Here is a 21,841-nt window from a genome sequence, read left to right as displayed (position 1 = left end):
GAGGCACGTCACAGAGCTACTGCTGAAACTGAGACTGTTGTGTCTGCATGTGTGAATGTGCAGGTGGAGAGAGGGATCCTCCCAAACTGATTAGCAACTCTTGTTTTGTTACTTTGCAAAAAACAATAAAGAAGGGGGTGGCTAGAAGTTAAAGCTTTCACACTTACAGACAAGAACTCCTAGAGTGTATATTACAGAGATCAGTTGTAACGTTTAGTAAAGATTAAATACCCAAGTTCCATTTACCTGTGGATACCATTCAGAAGAGAATGATGTTTTCTAGATATCAATGCACCGCCTCCCCATGATGCCTGGAGAAAAACAATGATATACATAACATTGTAAGATATACACCACATTATAGAATATACACTATAGTAGAAGGTGAACACTACACCGTAAGATATACAACAATGTTGAAGGTACAGAAGGGTCAAGAGAGGTTACAGTCTTGAACTCACTCCCATATATCTGTTAATATCTTTATGAATCTTGTGTATACATGCTCTAATGTTTTTTTTAAACTTTCAACTATTGATGTGCATTCTTATTATTTAAGATGCTGCAACTGTTATTAAAATTGATTCCTTCTGTTGAGAACTTTAACACTTTGCAGGACATTTATCTGCTACTGGATGTATTTTCCATATTCTTTCATAGTAATAGATTTGCTGAAACTCACACGTGGGTTGTAAGGTCTTCGGTATTTTCTATACTGGTCAGGCTTTCACACACACAGTGGAAAAAATAAGTAACTGAACACAGCTAGTATCCAACTTTTCCAGAAATAAATTCAGTTTTGCTGGAAATGAGTGGGGTCAAGTTCAATCTCGTAAGCACGCAAGGGTTAGAAAAGGCCGGTCTACCAAGCCCATTCACTCCAGTTAAGTTAAGTAACATTAATAAGTTCCTTATCATGCCTCTAAAATAAAAACCAAATAAATCCATTAACATCTGCGTAATTCCAATGCTCCATCCCAGCCAGCTTCTCCTCCTTCCTCCCTTTCCCCAAAGCCTCACACAGTTCATAAGTCCTAACCTTTGGAGATCACGCCAGTAGCATAAGGGGAACCAGCACATACTTATCATCCTTATGAAAAGAGCCCACATACAGATAGCAGACCTCCTAATTATTCGTTCAAATGCATTGGACACTCACATCAACGTGGAACCAGATCCCCTCTGCTTCACAGATGTCCGCAATCTCATTCAGAGGGTCAAACGCTCCCAGCACTGTGGTTCCTGCAGTGGCGATGACTATAAAAGGCAAAGCCCCCTGTGGAGTGACCGCAAGAAAAAGAGTATTCATTCAAGATGTGATAGCCCAAAGAAAAAATAAAGCCCTGCATTAGGTGACACCTTATAATGGCCCTTAGATTCCACCAGGATTCTTCGTGGTTTCCCGTTATAACTCTGGCAGTAGACAAGCAGAGATCAAGGTTACCAGTTTATGCCAGGGTCTCCGCTATTTCTCTGGGAGTGCCATTGTTTTCTGTCGGCACCAGCTTATGGAGTATGGGAGAACTCTTGCAGAACTTCAAGGCCGATGTTTCTTCACAGTGCCTCAAAAACACTTCATATATAAGGAATTATTTTGAGCTGCATTGGTCATTCATGTGCAGGCAACAATCTTGTGGCCAGCACAATCCGAGAAAACAGCAATGAGATGAATCAGAATATAAGCAACTAAAAGACTACCTGTACCAGGCAACGATGGGAATTTTAAAATGTAGCCACATCTTGTTGGAAGAAAAATATAACAATTTGCCACCAGCAACAGGAACTTCCTCGGAGCTGCTTTGGCACCTGTGCCTTAACATTACTGGAAGTGCTCATAAGCCCCAAATCAACAGTAGTGGCATGTCAGGCATAAATTTCATATTCCCGCCCTCTCCGCCTGAACTCCATACCAGAAGTGCAAATTCATAACATTATGAATTAAACTCTTATGGTCAAGTTTTTTTTTTACTCATTTACAGGATGTGGGCGTCGTTGGCTAGGCCAGCATTTATTGCCCACCCCTAATTGCCCTTGAGAGGGTGGTGGTGAGCTGCCTTCCTGAACCGCTGCAGCCCATGTGGTGTAGGTACACCCACAGTTAGGGAGGGAGTTCCAGGATTTTGACCAGCGACAGTGAAGGAACGGTGATATATTTACAAGTCAGGATGGTGTGTGGCTTGGAGGGGAACTTCCAGGTGGCGGCGTTCCCATGCATCTGCTGCCTTTGTCCATCTAGGTGGTAGTGGTCGTGGTTTTGGAAGGTGCTGCCTAAGGAGCCTTGGTGAATTTCTGCAGTGCATCTTGTAGATGGTACACACTGCTGCTACTGTTTGCCGGTGGTGGAGGGAGTGAATGTTTACGGAAGGGGTACCAATCAAGCAGGCTGCTTTGCCCTCGATGGTGTCAAGCTTCTTGAGTGTTGATAGAGCTGCACTCATCCAGGCAAGTGGGGAGTATTCCATCACACTCCTGACTTGGGCCTTGTAGATGGTGGACTGGCTTTGGAAACTCAGAAGGTGAGTTACTCGTCGCACAATTCCTAGCCTCTGACCTGCTCTTGTAGCCACAGTATTTATATGGCTAGTCCAGTTCAGCTTCTGGTCAGTGGTAACCCCCAGGATGTTGATAGTGGGGGATTCAGCAATGGTAATGCCATTGAATGTCAAGGGATGATAGTTAGACTTTCTCTTGTTGGAGATGGCCATTGCCTTGCACTGATGTGCTGGGCTCCTCCACCATTGAGGATGGAGCTATTTGTGGAGCTTCCTCCTCCAGGGAGTTGTTTAATTATCCACCACCATTCACGATTGGATGTGGCAGGACTGCAGAGTTTAGATCTGATCCGTTGGTTGTGAAATCGCTTAGCTCTGTCTATCACTTGCTGCTCGTGATGAATCATAGAAGCTTACAATACAGAAGGTGACCATTCGGTTCATTGTGCCTGTGCTGGCTTTTTGATAGTGCCCCACTCCCCTGCACTTTCCCAAAAACCATGCACTTTTTTCCTTTTCAAGAATCTTTTCAATTCCCCTTTAATTGTTATCACCGAGTTTGCTTCCAGCACCCTTTCTGGCTGTACATTCCAGATCATAATAACTTGCCACATAAAGAATAAATTCTCCTCATCTTCCCTTTAGTTCTTTTGATGGCAGAAGCAGTACCAACAAAGCCACCAGTAGAAATCTTGGCTCCTAGCCAATCAAATTTCCTCCCTCTCATTGCCATAATTTCAATGTTTGGCCTGGGGAGACATTAGAGATTGCATCATATGTATATCTACAGTTTCAAACGCTCCTGCCCTGCTCAATCCTGAAGAATAAGATCCAAGTTGATTCTTCTTACTGACATTTCATGACTTTAACAGGAGCATATGATCAGGAATAGGCCATTCAGCCCCTTGAACGTGTTCCACCATTCAATCGGATCATGGGTGACCTGTATCTTACCTCGACTGACCCAGCTTGGTTCAGTCAACCTTGATGCCCTTACCTAACAAAAAACCTATCAATCTCAGGTTTTGAAACTTTCAATTCTCAACACTGTTTTGGGTGAGAGAGTTCCAAATTTCCAGCACGTTCATGAAGATAGCTTTATCAAAAACTTATTCACAGGGTGCATTTACAACAGTAGTGCCAGTGCAAAGTGATTGCACCAATGTTAAGTTGTGGCACAAGTACAAGGTTAGCGCCTAATCTAAGGTCCAGATTTACACTACTACTGTGGGCCGCTTTAGTGTGAATGCATCGTCACTCATACACACGGTAAACATCCATCCCTTCAAGAGAAACACTCAGCACTTTGCAAGCAGTAGCTTAATTTCTGTTAGATCTCTAAGACCCTCACTTCTTTCTTGGCTCTTTGGATTTCTTTCTTCAACTCTTCTGGTATCATCTTCCCTCTGAAAGAAACAAAGAACACATTGTTCAGCTTCAGTGCAAAAATGGGTTTCACTCAACAACAACACCAAGTTGTATTTTTATACCACCTTTAAAATAGTAAAACAGCACTGGCACTTCACAGAAGCATTATCGAACGAGATGTGACACCAAGCCACATAAGGGAATATTAAGGAAGTAGGTGTTAGGTAGCATTTTAAAGAGAGAGAGAGGTCGAGGGGCAGAGTGGTTTAAGAAGGAAATTCCAGAGCTTAGGGCCTTAAGCAACTGAAGCCACGGCCACCAATGATGAACCAAAGCAAATTGGTGATGCACCAGATACCATAACTAGAAGAGGACAGAGGCGTTGCAAGGTTCTAGGGCTGATTAATCCAATGAAATGCTAGCAGCAATACTAAGTAATTACCAAAAGGTAGATTTCTTTTGATCCCATTTACAACTTTATTCTCTCCTTTTGGCAATGTTTCTCCATATCTGCATGAGCTGACAATAGCAAGAGTTCCTCACTTTGCTATAAAAATACACCGGAACCCCTGGCGGGATGAGGTTTCCTAAAGCTTTTACGAATGAAATAAAAAGGTTTTCAGAAAAATGAAATCATGTCCCCATCTCATGTGACACAGTCACATGAGGGGACATGTTCAATAAATTTTCATTACATTTATTTAGAGGTAGAATTTTCCGGTCAGCGAGCGGGGGCGGGCCCACTCGCCAACGCGTAAAGTGACATGCGGGCGTGCGTTCCGACGTCATCGTGCATCACTTAAATTTTCAGTTCGGCGGGCGTGCAGCCAAGTCTGCTGTGCGCCCGCCAAACTGTCAAAGGCCTTTTAAGGCTGGTTAGAAGCTAATTAAAATAATTAAGTGAGCTGCCCGGCCAACCTTAAGGTTGTCGGGCAGGCGAAGAGCCCAGGCGGCCTTCGCATTTTTCATGGAACCTCCTCCACGGGCGGGATGAAGTTTCATGAAGTGTTTAAAAATTCAATTAAAATTATCAAAAAAAAATTCATTGACATGTCCCAGCTCACTGTCACATGAGGGGGCATGTTTTAAAAGTCTTTAATTTCTTTATTTAGATGTTTAAAACTTAAACAAATTGAGGTGCCTCAGGGAGATTTCTGTACTCTTTTGCGTGCATGGGCAAAAGAGCGCAGGTCCTGACTCAGGGAATCCACCCCCACCACCCGCCCGCCTGGGCGAGCATCACGCTGGGCGGGCCTTAATTGGCCAGCCCACGTAAAATGGCAGCGCGCCCCCTTAGGTTCGTGCCCACCCCCGCACAACCCCCTCCCCCGATGGGGGGGAAGTTTCTGCCCTATGTTTTTCAAAAGCGTTTCAATCTCAGGGAGATTGAAGCGCTCTTTCGCACTTGAGTGAGCGCTGGCCCCGACTCTCCCTCCTCCCCCCGCCCACACAGGTAGTGCAGAGCGCTACCGCTCGCGTCTTACGACGGGTGGGCCTTAATTGGCCCGCCCGCGTAAAATGGCGGCGCGGAGCTGATCACGCCGGCTCTTTTGCTTACTTTGTTTTAAAGTTTGAACACCAAGACCAAAGAGGGAAGCAGAGAAAATAACTTCTTAAAAAAAAATAGAAAAGGAGGGGATGGGGTTCACCTTCTGGTGCTTTTTGTACATGTCGAATAAATTTCAACCACAAGTGTTCAGAATTTTTTTCTGTTTGTGAGCTGATGCCTAAGCTATTGCTCAGCCTCAGTGTACTCAACTTGTTTCAAAGGCTTGTTCAGAAACGACAGTGGTTAAATAAGCAAAATGGATTTCATTTCTCATGTGGCTGACTTTCAAAGTTGCACACCTGCGGCAAGAGGCAAAAACAAAGACCCAGCAAGGAATACAGGAATACAGGAGATGCTGCTCCTGTCAGGCAATGATGTCACCAGAAATACCTTTGTGCGTACGAAATTATGGGCAACATTTTCCCGCCTGTTGAGGGGGGGGGGGGGGGGGGGTGTGCGGGAGCGGGCAGGCGGGTTCCCAATCAGCAGCCCCAGTCGGGGGCGCGCAGTCATTTTACGTGGGCGGGCCAATTAAGGCCCGCCCAGCGTGACGTCCACCAGGAAGCGCTATGTATTCCCTGTGCGGGTGGGAGGGGGGGAGGGGATTCCCTCCGCCAGGAGTGCGCTCTTTCACGAAAGAACGCACAGATCTCCCTGAGACCAAGTGCTGCCTCGGGGAGATCGGCTCCGATTGAGAAATTCAAATAAAGGTGAGAGAAAAATTTCGCTGCCATGTCCCATCATGTGACCCTGTCACATGAGCTGGGACATGTCCATAACTTTTATTTTGAAATATTCTGAGATTTTTTAATCATCCCGCCCGTGGATGAGGTTTCATGCTTTTTTCAGAAGCCCGGCAGGGCTCCCGGCCTCTCCCGCCAACCTTAAGGTTGGGCGGGCAGGTCCATTAATGGTTTCAATTAGTCTTTTTAATGGCTGTAATAGGCCACCGACCTGAAAATGTAAATGACGCAGGGTGATGTCGGGACGCATGCCCAGTGTCACCCCGCGGCATTTTATGTGTCAGCGAGTGGGCCCCGCCCCCGCTCACCGAACAGAAGATTCTGCCCTATTAGTATCTGGTGCATATCAGCAGCTAGTGCAGGCATCGAAAGCAGCTCCAAAAATAAGATAGCAAGCTACTGGGGCTAAATAAGAACTACCAAATCATCCCATTATATGTTTTTATAGATTGAGTTGAAGAATTGAATGTACAATTTATATGACATTGATTTTTATATATTAAAGCAAAAAGAAAAATGAAAGACATTCCAACATCAGTCAAAAATAATTGCACGATCAATGCCTGCAGCCACTGAAAAGTCGAGGAAGCGAGCAGGTTCACTATTCTGGATAGTGTTTGTTAATGGTATGTTAGTTATATTGTATATATATCAATATAGTTATATTGATACACAGGTGAAGGAGGTTGTTTAATTAGGTGCTTTGAGCATGTATAAATAGGGGGCAGCCCAGACACTGGGAGCAGAATTTTGCCCTTGGCGGGGGTGCTCATCAGGGGCGGGCAGGGGCAGTCGGGAAGCTGACCGCCGTCCACGATCGGCACCACACCACGATTTTACACAGGCGGGCCAGTTAAGGCCCACCCGGTGTGGAACGCGAGCAGCAGCACTGATTTTAATTCAAGTGTGAAATTTTTATTTTTATTTGCTTTTGGAAACCTCATCCCGCCCGTGGATGAGGTTTCCTAAAACGTGCAAAGGCCGCTTGGCATTTTCCCCTGCCCGCTAACCACAAGGTTGAACAGGCAGCGTAATTTTAAATTAATGACCTTTTTATGGGCCTTTTAATTGTCCGCTGGCACAGCACCGACTCCTGCGCGCGCCCGCCGAACGAAATATCGCTGGACTACATGATGACGTTGGGACGCTCGCCCGATGTCATCGCGCATCATTTTACGCTCGGCCGGGTTGGGCATGCCTGCCGGCAAGCTCAATATTCTGCCCTGGGTGTGGGAGAGGAGAGCTGTGAGTCTGAACAAAGTCAATAAACTCTCTCAACAAAGAAAAGCTCTGTGCCTTTGTTTCAACTTCACCAACCGCCTTGGATTCTGTTCTCTATTGCGCTTTAATTTCAGATTTTTTGGGAAGAGCTGCTTAAGAAGGTTTGTAAATCATAGGCATTTAACAAAATAGATTTAAGCTATTTTATTCAGAACTTGTGTTAAAACAATCATAAAAGTAGTGAGGTCAGCAGCCAAGAGAACTCTGAGGCACTGCAAGTGATATTTTTCAGAGGAACTCAAAATATTGAAGGCAGTAACATCAGTAGTTTACTTTGGGCACAACCTTTTTTACAAGTGTGTTACTCTGGTAATTTTTTGTACTGCTGTGATGTGGGGAGTGTGGCAGCCAATTCGGCCACAACAAGGTCCCACAAACAGCAATGAGACGATGACTGGATCAACAGCTTTAGTGATATTGGTTAAACGATAAATATTGTCCTGGAATTCCCCTGCCCTTCTTTGAAAAGTGTGATGGGATCTTTTATGTCCACCTGAGAGAGCAAACAGGGCCTTGGTTTAATGTCTCCATTATTACATTGGGAATGTCAACCTGGACTGTGCACTCAAGTCTCTGGAGTGGTACTTGAACCCAGGTCTTTGACATAGAAATGAGAGTGGTACCACTGAGCTACATCTGACACCTAAATATGAATGTGCCTGAGCTAACTTAAAGGCATCTTCATTTGGCAAAAACATATGGTAAGTGTAGTATGCCTGGAAGGAACAGATGTCTTTGGACCTGTGGTTCTGTAAGCTCTCCACCAGTGGGAGTTTTCCTCCCCTCATGTCTGGGTCTATTGTAGACTGTTCAGAGGACGAGATAGCAATAGAGATTGATTGTGGTGGTTAGTCAATTCCATTATTGTTTTCTCATGCAACTACCAGTATCAAACTGTTACAAAAAACTCTAATAAGAAGAAAACTGGACGGAACACCCAGCATTAACATCCCATGGACAAATTGAAGAGAAATGGACTTTGGTCTTCTTTCACCTAATAATTCCTGCTTTAAGACTAAAGTGGAAGCAACAGAGTCACACTTCATTTCCAAACATGTGACAGGAGTTAACTTTTTTACGAAGCATTTTCACATCAATGTTTGAATTAAGGCCTTATTGACAAGGAGTGGACGAAGAATGCCAGGCAACATTAACTGTTGCTAGCCCGTGCATTCTGTTTTCTGACTAAACAGACATTTTCCCTACCTTTTGTCAGCTTTCACCATGTAGACATTGCGGGTGCCGATTCCAAGGAAGGCAGCAGCTTTCTTCACAGAGTAGTGGCACTATGGAACAAAAAGAACGCTTAAATAATTTTCATCAGCCTGGGCTACGTCATATTGCTTAATGTTCCAATTTTTGCAGCTTCAACTGAATGGCTTAGATGAATTTTTCTTTTATTTCTATTGGAAAATCCTGTTCTATCCAACAGATCAAAAGAAATGCAACAAGGTTTTTGTGTAATTTATTAAAGTAATGCTGGGAATCTGAAGAAAATGTTGTGGGCATGATCCTGTGCATTTGTAATGTTCCTCTTCCTTAACTTATTTTGGATTTTACAAGAATGGGTTTATTAATCGCAGATATGCAGTCAAGAACAGCAGTTTGCACAGGTTAATAATGTGAGTTCAAGAAGTAAGTCTGGTTTTGTTTTACGTAGCAATTGGAATAGAAGTTGGATGCAGAGGAGAGAACAATAACAAGGTCATGGAAAAACTCTCACAGTCTTTTTCTCCTAACAAATTCTTTCCCAGGATCTCAGAGCTGTGGCACTCCTTAACTCCCTCAGTCCTCCTGACCTCCCACAAGCTACAGACTGTTAAAACCTAAGTGCCACTGAACAATACTTCTCGATTAATCTTGTCCTCTACACTCCTCTTTGCAACCTTTGTGATGTCAAGGCCATGGAAACAGCACAGAAGTGATTCACTCAGATGATACAAGGATGAGAGGTTTTGGTTATGAGGAGTCACTAGAAAAACTGGGACCCTTTACACTGGAACAGAGGTTAACGGAAGGTCTTGTATGGCTGTTTAAAATTATGAGTGATTTTCATAAGGCAAATTGGGAACTAAAACTATTTCCATTGGTTGATGAGTTGGTTAAAAGGGGGCATAAATTTATAATATGATCAAAAGGATGAAGGGAGAAATTAGGAGTGTTTTTCTTTTATGCAGAGTGCTGTTAAGAGATGGAATGCCTTACCAGAAATAATGATGGAAGCAGAATCCATAATAGTTCTTAAAAGATAAGTGGATAAATATTTGAAGAAGAAAAATTTAAATAGGCACATGTGAAAAAGCCAGAAAAACGAGGCTAAGTGGACTCAGATAGTCAGCACAGAGTATAGTGGGGTAGGGAGGAAAGTGGAGTTGAGGCCACAATTAGTTTAGCCATGATCTTATCTTTTTTTTTTATTCGTTCATGGGCTATGAGCAACGCTGGCTAGGTCAGCATTTATTGCTCATCCCTAATTGCCCTGGAGAAGATGCCTTCTTGAACTGCTGCAGTCCATGTGGTGCAGGTACACCCACAGTGCTGTTAGGAAGGAAGTTCCAGGATTTTGACCCAATGACAGTGAAGGAACGGCAATTGTGGGTTTGAAAGGTGCTGTGTAAGGAGGCTTGGTGAGTTCCTGCAGTGCATCTTGTAGACGGTACACACTGCTGCCACTGTGCGTCAATGGTGGAGGGAGTGAATGTTTGTGAATGTGGTGTCAATCAAGTGGGCTGCTTTGTCCTGGATGGTGTCAAGCTTCTTGAATGTTGTTGGAGTTGCACTCAACCAGGCAAGTGGAGAGTATTCCATGACACTCCTGACTTGTGCCTTGTAGATGGTGGACAGGCTTTGGGGAGTCAGGTGGTGAGTTACCTGCTGCAGGATTCCAAGCTTCTGACCTGCTCTTGTAGCCACAGTACTTATACAACTAGTCCAGTTCAGTTTTTGGTCAATGGTAACCCCCAGGATATTGATAGAATGGCAAAACAGGCTTAAGGGGCCGAATAGCCTACTCCAGCTCCTAATTTGTATGCTTGTATATTCATGATGTGCGGAATGACCTATATATAGGCCTGATCCCTTCACTGAGTGGCAAGGTTATCACAGCATTCGTGAATGATTGTTACCTCACAATAAAGACTAAACAATTTCCTGTGCTGTTGTCAGGCACAGCACTACTTCCATATTGATTCCCTGTCTTTTTTTTCCTTTACGCTTAGAGGGTTTCCATCCATATGAGATTGATAAGATTTTTAAGGGTATCAAATGATATGGAGCAAAAGAAGATAAATGGATCAGCCATGATCTAATTGAATGCTGGAGCAGGCAGGAGGAGCCAAACAGTGTACTCTTGCTCCTAATGTTCCAAAGTTCCTAGTTCAGAGCCACCTCCACCACCTGCCCCCAGCGACCCATCTGCCAGTACAACTTGAATTAATTCTCCATTCTAGTGCACTTAGTCTAATAAACTGCAGTGAGAGTCTTCAATCTTCCTATAACAGTGAAACCAACATAACCTATCAAGACCTCTTAATACAGACCATTTATGAATGTGCCACGTACCTCCTCAGATGTGAACATCGCCAAAGGGGGTGAACCTGAAAGCCCAAACTCCTTTAACTCCGGACAGCACTTGTACCGGGCTAAATTTACAGCATACATGTTGGAAACAGAGCCTCCTGTTTAGGATCGAGAACATGGAAAATCATTATTTGAGTGGGAAATTATAGATTGGAAAAATAAGCACTATTTCTATCACAGCAACTTGCCAACAGTGGTTGGTAAATGGCTCAGGGATCCTCCATCATCCTGGGCTGATAATCAGTCAGAGTCTACAAAGGACAACAGACATCTCTCCCCTTTAGAGAGAGGGAATTGGTCATATAGTATGAGGGAGATCACTCCATATCAATTATGGGACAAGGCTAAGGATGCAGGCCTCCATGAACTACCATAGTTGGTATGAGGGTTGAGCCCATACTATTGGTATCATTCTATATCAAACTCTAGCTATATAGTCAACTCAGCTAACCACTCTTATTTTTCTTCAGGTCACCAACAGTAGCATAATGATACATTACAATTTTAAAAGGTGAAACTTTACCAAGTTTCAGCATTTTGCTCCTATTCTCTGTTTCCCCCTGTGGCCTTTCTTCCTATTTTAACTTGTGTGTTTCTTCTTCTAACTAAATCTGATCCAATTTTTGTTTGTCTGACCTCAGCATCAATTTTGGCTTTGGGAGTATGTTTTATTAGAGGCATTTTTATTGGTTAAAAACTAGCTCTTAAAGAGCAACCAAAAGCCCTGTGAATACAGTTGATGCAACTCACCTGAATATGTATATATAAAAAATCACCTCTAATCCCTAAAATGCTGTTGGTGAGAAGTACAATCACCTTTGCAGCCCAATGCCATAGACTGAATAAGCTTCTCCATGGCACTTGCCTATTAAATAACAGTCTGTGCTAGGACCTTAGCAATTCACTATATTTATCAACGACTTAGATAATGCAATGGAGAGCCATGTACTAGTTTTCCACTGACACAAAACTGGTGGCATAGTAGGCAGTATAGAAGGAAGAATAACATTACAAAGAGACAATGATAAATTAAATAAGTGGGCAAAACTGCAACAGCTAGATTTCAATGCAAGTTGGTTTCAGGCATTCCAGTTTGGACCAAAAAAGGATAGATCTGTGTATTTTTTAAATAGTAAAAAGCCAGGGGCAGGATCTTCCCCCCATCGGGGGCATTGTGCGGGAGCGGGCGCAAGCAGGCGTGTTCCCGATCGGCGCCCCCAGTCGAGGGCGCGCCACCATTTTACGTGGGCGGGCCAATTAAGGCCCGCCCAGCATGGCGTGCGCCAGGAAGCGCTATGCGCTGTGCAGGCGGAGGGGGATTCCCTAAACTGGGAGTGAGCTCTTTCACGCATGTGCGTGAAAGAGTGCACAGATCTTCTTGAGGCAAATTGCTGCCTTAGGGAGATCGGCTCAAGTTTCAAACATTGAATAAAGATGAGAAAAAAAATTATTGATATGTCCCCTCATGTGACATTGTCACATGAGCTGGGACACGTCCATTACTTTTATTTAAAAATTTCTGGAACATTTTAAATTCCTCATGAAACCTCATCCCGCCCTTAAGGTTGGATGGGCAGGTCCATTGTTTACTTCAATTACTTCTTTAAGTGCCTGTTGACAGGTCGGTGGGCGCACAGCTGGGTCGGTGGGCCCACAGCCAAGTTGGCTGCGCGACCGCCGACCTGAAAATATAAATGACGCGGGGTGACATCAGGACACACGCCCGACATCACCCCGTGTCATCTTACACGTCGGCGAGCGGGCCCCGCCCCTGCTCGCCAACCTAAAAGTTCACTCCCAGGAAAAGCAAAGGTGCAAAGAGATTTGTGGATGTACAGGTCACTAAAATATAACAGATGAAGACAGAAATAGTAAAAAGGCTAATGGTCGAAAAAGTTTTGATAGCTTGAGGGCTAGCAAGGAAAAGGGAGGAAGGTTTGCTACAGTTATACAGAACCCTGTTAGGCCACATCTGCATGTATACATTTCTGTGCACCGCACCTTAGAAATGAAGACGTGCAGTGTAAATTCACCAGAATGTTCCAAGGGCTCCAAAGGCATGAGGAATGATTACACAAACTGGGATTTTATTCCCTGGAATATAGAAGGTGAGCAGGTGATTCCATTAGGATTTCAGTATTTTGAAAAGAATTGGTAGGGTGCATAGGAAGAAACTTTTTTCACAGGTGGGTGTGTCCAGGCAAGAAAACATAACCTCAAAATCAGAAATAAAAACAGAAAATGCTAGAAATACTCAGCAGGTCAGGCAGCATCATGGAGAGGAACAAAGTTAACGTTTCGGGCCTTTCACCAGAACTGAAGTTAGGAATGTTTTAAGTGAGTGGAAGTGGAATCAGTCAGGCGATTCTGGAGAGAAGTTAGGAAACACTTCTTCAGTCAAACGCTGGCAGGAGTGTGGAACCCTCTCCTATAAAAAGCAGTGTATGCTAGCTCAATCAATAACTTTAAATCTAAATTTTATAGATTTTTGTTAGCCAAATGGATGTGGAGCTAAGACGGATGGGTGGGGTTAGGATACACATCAGCCATGAATCTCAGTAAATGGCGAATCAGGATTGAGGAGCAGAATGACCTGCTCGCATTCTGATGTTCCATACAAAAATCACGATCATCAAAATATAGAAAAATACTGCACAAATACATATCTGAAGCTTTAATCAAATGACAGCATACAGGAGAATTCAAGTGCAAAGTTAAGAGAGATGGAATGGTATTCAATTGTACATTTGCACTGTTTCCAGCAGACTACAGTAGAAACTGAAATGGTGATTTAAGGGAGCAAACTCAATGGAAAAAATACACGCTTCAGCATACTGGTGCAGCAGTTAAGGACTGAAAGATTTCTGCCATTGGAGGAGTCTGTGGTTAAACAGAAGAGGAGAAAATACATATAAAGGATTTGGGGAATGGTTATTTGTCATTTCAAAACGGAACAGGAAGAGCAGATCAAATCTAAACGCCATTGACAGGAGCAGCAGGGTCATGGACATCACAGGTGATGTAATGGGCTTCTAGTCTTTTGTCAAATGAGGTCACCGAACATTAGACACAGGGATTTTCTAGTCCCGCCCACAGTAGGAATCAGTGCAGGCTGGACCGGAAAATTTGGGCAGCAGCCAAAGGTCTGTTAACTTTGGGCAGGTATTTTGGATTCTGCCAGTAAAATCCCACCCATAGTCAGAAGTAGGAAGGCCAGATGGGAAAAGAGGCTCACGAAACAGCACAGGCGCAAGCATGTGGAGATATAGCAGAAAATGAAGGCAAATTCCACATCACATTATGTTTAATACAATGATTTCTTTGTAGGACTTGAACAAATTCTTAAATGTGGACTGATCAAGTGTCCTTTAAGGATAGGAGGTTATGAGCAACTGAGCTGTATTTGGCAAATAGATAGGGGAAAATTTTCCCCCCCCACTGTCGCAGGGGAGGTGCAGGAGCGGGCACGGGCAGGCGCGCCTCCGATTGGTGCCCCCGATCGGAGGCGCACTGCCATTTTACGTGGGCAGGACAATTAAGGCCCGCTATGCGCTCCCTGTGCGGACGGGGGGTAATTCCCTCAGCTGGGAGTGCGCTCTTTCGTGCATGCGTACAAAAGAGCGCACTAATCTCCCTGAGGCTAAGTGCTGCTTCAGGGAGATGGGCTCCAAATGTAAAAATGGTAAGCAAATGATAACAACATTTCCCTGACATGTCCCCTCATGTGACACTGTCACATGAGTTGGGACACATCCATCACATTTACTGAAACCTTTATTAAATATTTTAAAACCCTCATGAAACCTCATCCCGCCTGTGGATGAGGTTTCATGCTTTATCTTAAGCCCACCAGGGCCCCCTAAGGTTGGACAGGCAGCCCTGTCAATTACCTAAATTGGTTTATTAATGGCCTCAATAGGCCGTTGACAGGTCGGTGGGCGCGCAGCTGACTCAGCAGCGTCCCCGCCGACCTGAAAATGGAAATAATGCGGGTGACGTCAGGAGTTCCACCTGACGCCATCTCACATCATTTTACACATGGGCGAGCGGGCCCCACCCTCGCTCACCGACCGGAAATCCTCCCCATAGAGTATTTAGCCTTGAGCCTGCCTTTGTAACGCCACAAATTCTAACAGGCACAAACTGAGATCAACTAAATGCTAACTGATGTTTATGCTTGTCTTTAGATTCACGGCTGATGTAAATCCCTGACATTTCCTTGGATTGAATAAAGGTTGTCAAGATCCCATCTAAGATTTCTTTCTTCATACTTGCTTGTAATTCATACTTAATTGTAATTTATTTTATGGAATACAGGAAAGGACAGGGCCTGAAAAAGGCTGCAGTTATATAGCTGTTCTCAATCACTCACTCCCCAGATCCTCCTTTATATTTATCCACACTATCAGCCTTCACTGCTTCCCTGAACAGGTCTTTCAAGTGGGTCCCTTTCAGCTTAATGGATATATTAAGCAGGACTTTTTTATATAAAGATTCATAGATTTCTTCCGGTTTCTTATGCTTTTCGGATCCTAATACTTAACTTCCTGTCTCAGCCTGGAGGGAATAATGAAATGACCCCCCCCGTTCCATAATTCATCAACAGCGGATGTGGCCTGTTCTGTGGGTTGAAAGTAGGGTCACCACCAGAAAATAGGAACAGGAATAGGCCTTTTAACCCCTTGAGCTTATTCTGCCAATCACTGAGATCATAGAAGATCTACAACCCAACTCTATACATCCGTCTCTGTCCCAGATCCCTTAATATCTTTGCTTAACAAAAATCTATCAAGCTCAGATTTAAAATTAACAACTGATCTAGCCTAATTGCTGTTTGCAGAAGAGGGTCCTGAACTTCTACCACCCTTTGCGGGTAAACGTGTTTCCTAATTTCACTCCTGAAAAGTCTGTCTCTAATGTTTAGACAATGCCCCAGCCCTAGACTCCCCAACCAGCAGAAATAGCTTTTCTCTAAGTACCTTATCAGTTCCCCTTAATATCTTGAAAACTTCAATCAAATCACTCCTTAACCTTCTAAATTCCAGGAAATACAATCCTGGTTTGTGTAATCTCCCCTTGTATTTTAACCCTTAGGGGGCAAGCATTAATTTGGTAAACCTACAGCGTACTCCCTCCAAAGCCAATATATTCTTCCTGGTTTGGGGCATCCAGAACAGCTCACAATATTCCAGGTGTGCTCTAACCGGGCTTTATATTAGCTGAAACATGACTTTTACCCTCTCGTATTTCAGTCCTGTGGATATAAATGGTCAGTATTCCATTAGGCCTTTTGGATTGTCTTCTGCACCTGTTCATGGCATTTTAATGACCTGTGTACCTGGATGCCTCCAAGTCCCTTCGCACCTCTATTGTTTCTAGCTTTTAATCTTTAGAAAATACCCTGTTCCGTCCTTTTTAGGTCTAAAGTGAATGACTTCACATTTACATTGAAATCCTTTTGCCACAATTTTGTCCATTTGCTTAATCTGTATCTCTCTGAAATTTTATGCTACTAGCTACACAACTTACAATGCTGTCTATCTTTGTGTCTTTGGAAAATTTGGATATGTGGCTTTCTATCCCATCATATAAGTTGTTAATATGGTAAATAGTTGCAGTCCTAATTATTCAGCCAGTTGCTCCTTCCACTCCTCCTATGTGCTCTCACCTGATGAAGCACTCTACTGATTCAATAGCTTCAAGAGCTTATTAGACTACCTCAATGCAAAATCCTACTACATTAAAGTTAAACTCATGCAAAGAGCCATCCAGGCACAATGGGCTGAATGGCCTTCTTATGTGCAAAATACAATAAGCACAACAGAAAAAGTTGGTATCTATTTTAAAGGCTGCAAATCCAAATAACTACTGCAGACATTAGTGGCTTTGGAAAAGTTAATGGCTTTAGGTTAAATAAAGGTAATTTTTTTCAGTAAAGTTGAAATAATGAAATGATTTGTTTCTTACCAGGGCTGAAGATACCATCTCCTTTTGTCCAGCCTATAAACTCCCTCATCTTCTTCAGAACAACTTCCTCCATGAGTACAAAGACTGGTGCAACCTCATAAGTGTAGCTGCAGTGGAGAAAATGGGTAATAAGATAAAACAGAGCAGTAAAAGGGAGAAAGGCTTGCATTTATATATTTATATAGGACCTTCCATAACCTCAGGACATCCCAAAGCACTTTAAGGCCAATGAATTATTTTTGAAGTGTTATCACTGTTGTAACATAGGAAACATGAGACTGTGTCTTATCAGCTGTTTCAAATATAAACTAACAAAATCAGACTGAATTCTACTCATGTGCAACAGCAGCAAGGAGAAAAAAAATAAGCCACCTGTGATGGGACCTGCTGCTGATTCATCACTAAACAGAATGGCAATGCTAACTACCATATTGCAACATTTCCAGATGAATTGATTTCAATTCCAACCACTGCAGCTTCTCTCACAGATTGCAACTGCAACCTAAAAATTAAGATCAGGGAAATGGAAAGGTGTAAATCTGGTCTCTCTCTCATCTGTCGTCCCAGTGAAAAAAGTAAGTGGCACAAGGGTGACTTTAAATATCTACGTATAAATATAGATATATGTATCGAAGGAGATCTACAAAGGAACGAAAGCCCAAATACCAGGGAGTTTTTCTGCCAATTCAATTCTAATGAAACGTCACAGGCTCAAAACGTTAACGCAGTTTTTCTCTCCACAGACACTGCCTGACCTGCTGAGTTGTGAGTCCAGCACTCTCTGCTTTTACTTCATTCAAACTAAGGCCAGGTGAAAAGAACGCAAGCTTTAAAAACATTCTAAAGAAAAATCCTTTTTCTGAGGACTGAGCAATAACAAAGTGCTCGTTGACTTAGCTGAACCTAAAACAGCTTTTGAGAGGAAGCTTGTTTGGCCCTGGTGTTGCACTAAATCCCTGGGGTACGAAATTATTCATGTGTTATGGAAAGTATTTCCCAGTCTGCTCAGTGCAAACCAAAACACCCATGAGCACAGAGGAGCACTCAGTCTCTTCCCCATCTACCATTATCTCAGTTGACCTGGTAAAAACAATATGAGGGTGTTAATGGGGGGGTCGCAGTGAGAATTAATTATATGAGATGGAAGATTGGAATCCATTCCCCCAGGTGTGTTGGGCTTTAATCCAACTTCTTGTTAACCAACAGAGATCACAGAAGGTTACACAATAATTCACAGACCAGAGGCATCAGGGAAGAAAACCTGGGTGGTACTCCTTGTTGCTGAAGACATTCAGTGAGGTAAAGTAGAGAATCCTGTTTTTGCCACACAGGACAAGCTCTACATTTTACAACCTCAAAATGAATCCATGCATCCTTAATTTCCAGCTCACTGTCCTTCTGGGATTAATGACAGCCTTGAACAATAATTATATTCATATCCCTCCCAACTGTCCTGTCACTACAGTTATTTTTCACTCTTTCACAGGATGCAGGTATCATTGGTTAGGCCAGTATTTGTTGCCCATCCCTAACTGCCCTTGAACCACTGCAGCCCCTGTAGTGTAGGTACACCCAGAGTGCCGTTAGGGAGGGAGTTCCAGGATTTTGATACAGCGACAGTGAAGGAATGGCAATATAGTTCCAAGTCAGGATGGTGTGTGGCTTGGAGGGGAACTTGCAGGTGGTGATGTTCCTATGCATCTGCTGCCCTTGTCCTTCAGGTGATAGAGGTCGTGGGTTTGGAAGGTGCTGTCGAAGGAGGCTTGGTGAGTTGCTGTGGTGCTTTCCAATATGTTTGTCTGTGGTATACACTGCTGTCACTATGCGTTTAAGGTTTAAGGTGGCGGATGGGATGACAATCAAGTGGGCTGCTTTGACCTGAATGGTGTCAAGCTTCATGAGTGTTGTGGGAGCTGTACTCATAATACAAGTTGAGAGTATTCCATCACACTCCTGACTTGTGCCTTGTAGATGTTGTTCAGGCTTTGGGGAGTCAGGAGGTGAGTTACACTCCGCAGAGTTCCCAGCCTCTGACCTGCTCTTGTAGTCACAGATTTACTAACTAGAGATCTTCGCAAAGATTCTCCCCCTCTTTGGTTCATCATCCAATAGGTGTTTTTTGGGTTTGATGAAGAAGTTATTTAAAGTGCTGACTGTGCAAAAGGACAGCCCTATCATTATTAGTTGCTTGCAAATGTTGACTACAGTACTCAGGTGGAACTGAAAACTGCAATATTGTTGATTTGGGTCAACTCTATTTTGGAAAGCATTCCAGTCAGAAGACAAAAATACATTCACTAATCTGGAGCGCAGGATAAAGTGCACACACCATAAACCTATAAATATTGGTTCTCAGGATTCCAAGGGCAACATTTTCCCCCCGTCAGGTGGGAAGGGCAGGAGCGGGCGGCTGGGCCTCCGATCAGCGCCCCTATTCGGGGGCACGTCGCCATTTTACGTGGGCGGGCCAATTAAGGCCCACCCAGTGTGACGTCCGCCAGGAAGTGCTATGCGCTCCCTGTGCGGGCGGGGTGGGGGGGCGGTGGTGGGATTCCCTCAGCCGGAAGTGCGCTCCTTCACATGAAAGAGCGCACAGATCTCCCTGAGGCAAAGTGCTGCCTCAGGGACATCAGCTCCGATTCAAACGTTGACAGAAAGGTAATGAAAAAATTTCCCTGCCACGTCCCCTCATGTGACACTGTCACATGAGTTGGGACATGTCCATGTCTTTTATTTAAACATTTGATAAAAATTTTAAAAACTTCATGAAACCTCATCCTGCCCGTGGATATGGTTTTATTGTTTTTCCGAGGCCTGCCTGGGCTCCTGGCCTACCTGCCAGGGCCTTAAGGTTGGATGGGCAGGTCCATCAATCAGGTTAATTAGTTTTTTAATGGCCTTAATAGGCCATTGACAGTTCGGCGGGCGCACAGCCAATTCAGCTGCACACCCACCAAACTAAATGACGCCAGGACGCAGGCCCGACGTATCCCTGCATCATTTTACAAGTCGGCGAGTGGGCCCCGCCCCCGTCTCTATACAAGAATAACACAGCTACCATACTTTTATTGGGATTGCATAAAGTACAAAGCATTACAGGCTACATTTAATGGCCGATCATTACACTTGGTACTTACTGATGGGTATTACACTTGGTACCTATTGATCAGTATTACACTTGGTACCTATTGATGAGTATTACACTTGGTACTTACTGACGGGTATTACATTTGAACTTTGTGCACTCTCTTCAGTTGACTCAAGGCATATTTTTAAGCTCCTCCATTGTTCTATCTTCCTTTCTGACTTACCGAGGGCAATTCTAACCTCAATTGCCGAGTGGGAAGTCCACGGGATCAGGTGGAATGCTGCTTTTGCACCCCGCCCAATGGGAACAATTTTAACCTTGAGAGTTGAGAAACTGACAAGACTGGATGCAATGCTGGTTTTACACTCTGCCCAATTTTAATCCCCATTGAAGTTAACGCGGAATATCGGGCAAGGTATAAAATCAGCGTTCTACCTGATCTGGTCAGTTTCCCACCCTGCAAGTTAGGTTAATATTGCCCCCAGCGAGTTTGCATAATGAAAAATTCTCAGAATAAACAAAAAGGAAAAGAAAACCTCCCAGTGCGCTGACAATGCTTGATATAAAATATTTGAATGCACAAAACAATCTCTGGATTTTAGAGGGTTTGCATCTATTTTTTTCCTGAAAGGCTGCTGTTGGACTTCCTCTCTAGGCCGTATTGTAGTGGTTGGATGGCATGAATCATATTGCCTATGTGATCCCAGAGAATTGATTCAGGTTCGTGAGGACCTGGCTTACCACAGCATTTTAGAGTACCAGTGTTTTAACACACGTTCTGAGTTATATGTGGCACCCATGGTCCCAGCTCGTCAAGTTACCAATCTCAGCTCAGGAAGCTGCTGAGCAGAGGGCAGGTGGCTCTCCAAGGAGAGGAGAAGTCAGCAGAGTGCCCAACACAATACAATCCTTATGCATAACCCAGCTATCAACTTAAGAGGAGCATAGAAGACAACCTGGATATGAGCTTCCCATACTTTTATTGTTGCTGGGTAATTTGGGGAAATTAGAAACTAAAAATCAAGAAAAATATAACAGGGAGAAGGAAAAAGAGGAGCATATTCAATGTTGACTACATAGAAAAGAACTATACAATAGAAGCATTAGGAACTACTACTCACATGCTGGGATTGAGTGCTTCAGTGATAAAGCGGGCAACAAGAGAATAATGATCCATCCCGGCATATAGCTGGTTATAGAATCTTGGATGGCCTAAAAAAAATAAAAATACTCTTTATGCATTTGTACTAATTGGCTTATTTCCTCTGTCCACTGCTGATGATGATCAAAAGAAGAGCAGGTTACTTTAAATATCGTGCCGCTAACATTGTACCTGGAAACATTTGAGAACCAGTGCTGAGCTCTCTTGCTGTCAAACTGAGGCAATGTCATAAAGACAGAAAGAGAAGTTATTTTCATCACAATGTCTCTCGTGTTGTGGCTGAGCAAGAGAGAGATCAATTATATACATGCAGATACTTGGCATTCATAGAGAAAATTATAGATTTAAAACATTTTATTATAAAGATTACCTTCAGTATTTTAGGCAGTGTTACTTCGTGTTATGCTCGTGAATTTTCTGAAAGCTTTGACTTATCCAGAATTATATCGGAGTTAAAAATGCCCACAGGTTGTTGCTAGGATCAGTTGTTATTGTCAAGTAAGATCTTAGACCACTTTTAGGAAGTATAAATTTAAGCCTGAGGCTTCACAGAGAGGCGCAATTCTCTAATACAAAACATTCTTAAGACCGTTTACACAAATGGTACTGCAT

General features: G+C 43.5%; 1 protein-coding gene across 1 annotated transcript in view; it reads right to left on the bottom strand.

Moving 5' to 3' along the window:
- LOC144679072 (acidic amino acid decarboxylase GADL1-like) overlaps positions 1-21,841 on the bottom strand; it is a 60,558-nt gene that overhangs the window by 12,049 nt on the left and 26,668 nt on the right. The window contains exons 4-10 of the mRNA XM_078539345.1: positions 21,189-21,279; positions 16,980-17,086; positions 10,995-11,110; positions 8,640-8,719; positions 3,844-3,898; positions 1,160-1,276; positions 247-311 (exon numbers count right to left, since the gene is read on the bottom strand). Coding sequence (XP_078395471.1) covers positions 247-311; positions 1,160-1,276; positions 3,844-3,898; positions 8,640-8,719; positions 10,995-11,110; positions 16,980-17,086; positions 21,189-21,279 — 631 coding nt within the window. The remainder of the gene's footprint in view (positions 1-246; positions 312-1,159; positions 1,277-3,843; positions 3,899-8,639; positions 8,720-10,994; positions 11,111-16,979; positions 17,087-21,188; positions 21,280-21,841) is intronic.

The sequence above is a fragment of the Cetorhinus maximus genome, chromosome 3 (genome assembly GCF_964194155.1).
Source record: "Cetorhinus maximus chromosome 3, sCetMax3.hap1.1, whole genome shotgun sequence".
Classification (NCBI taxonomy): domain Eukaryota; kingdom Metazoa; phylum Chordata; class Chondrichthyes; order Lamniformes; family Cetorhinidae; genus Cetorhinus; species Cetorhinus maximus.
Note: the sequence above shows the minus strand (reverse complement) of the source record. Positions and strands in the feature narration are given on the sequence as shown.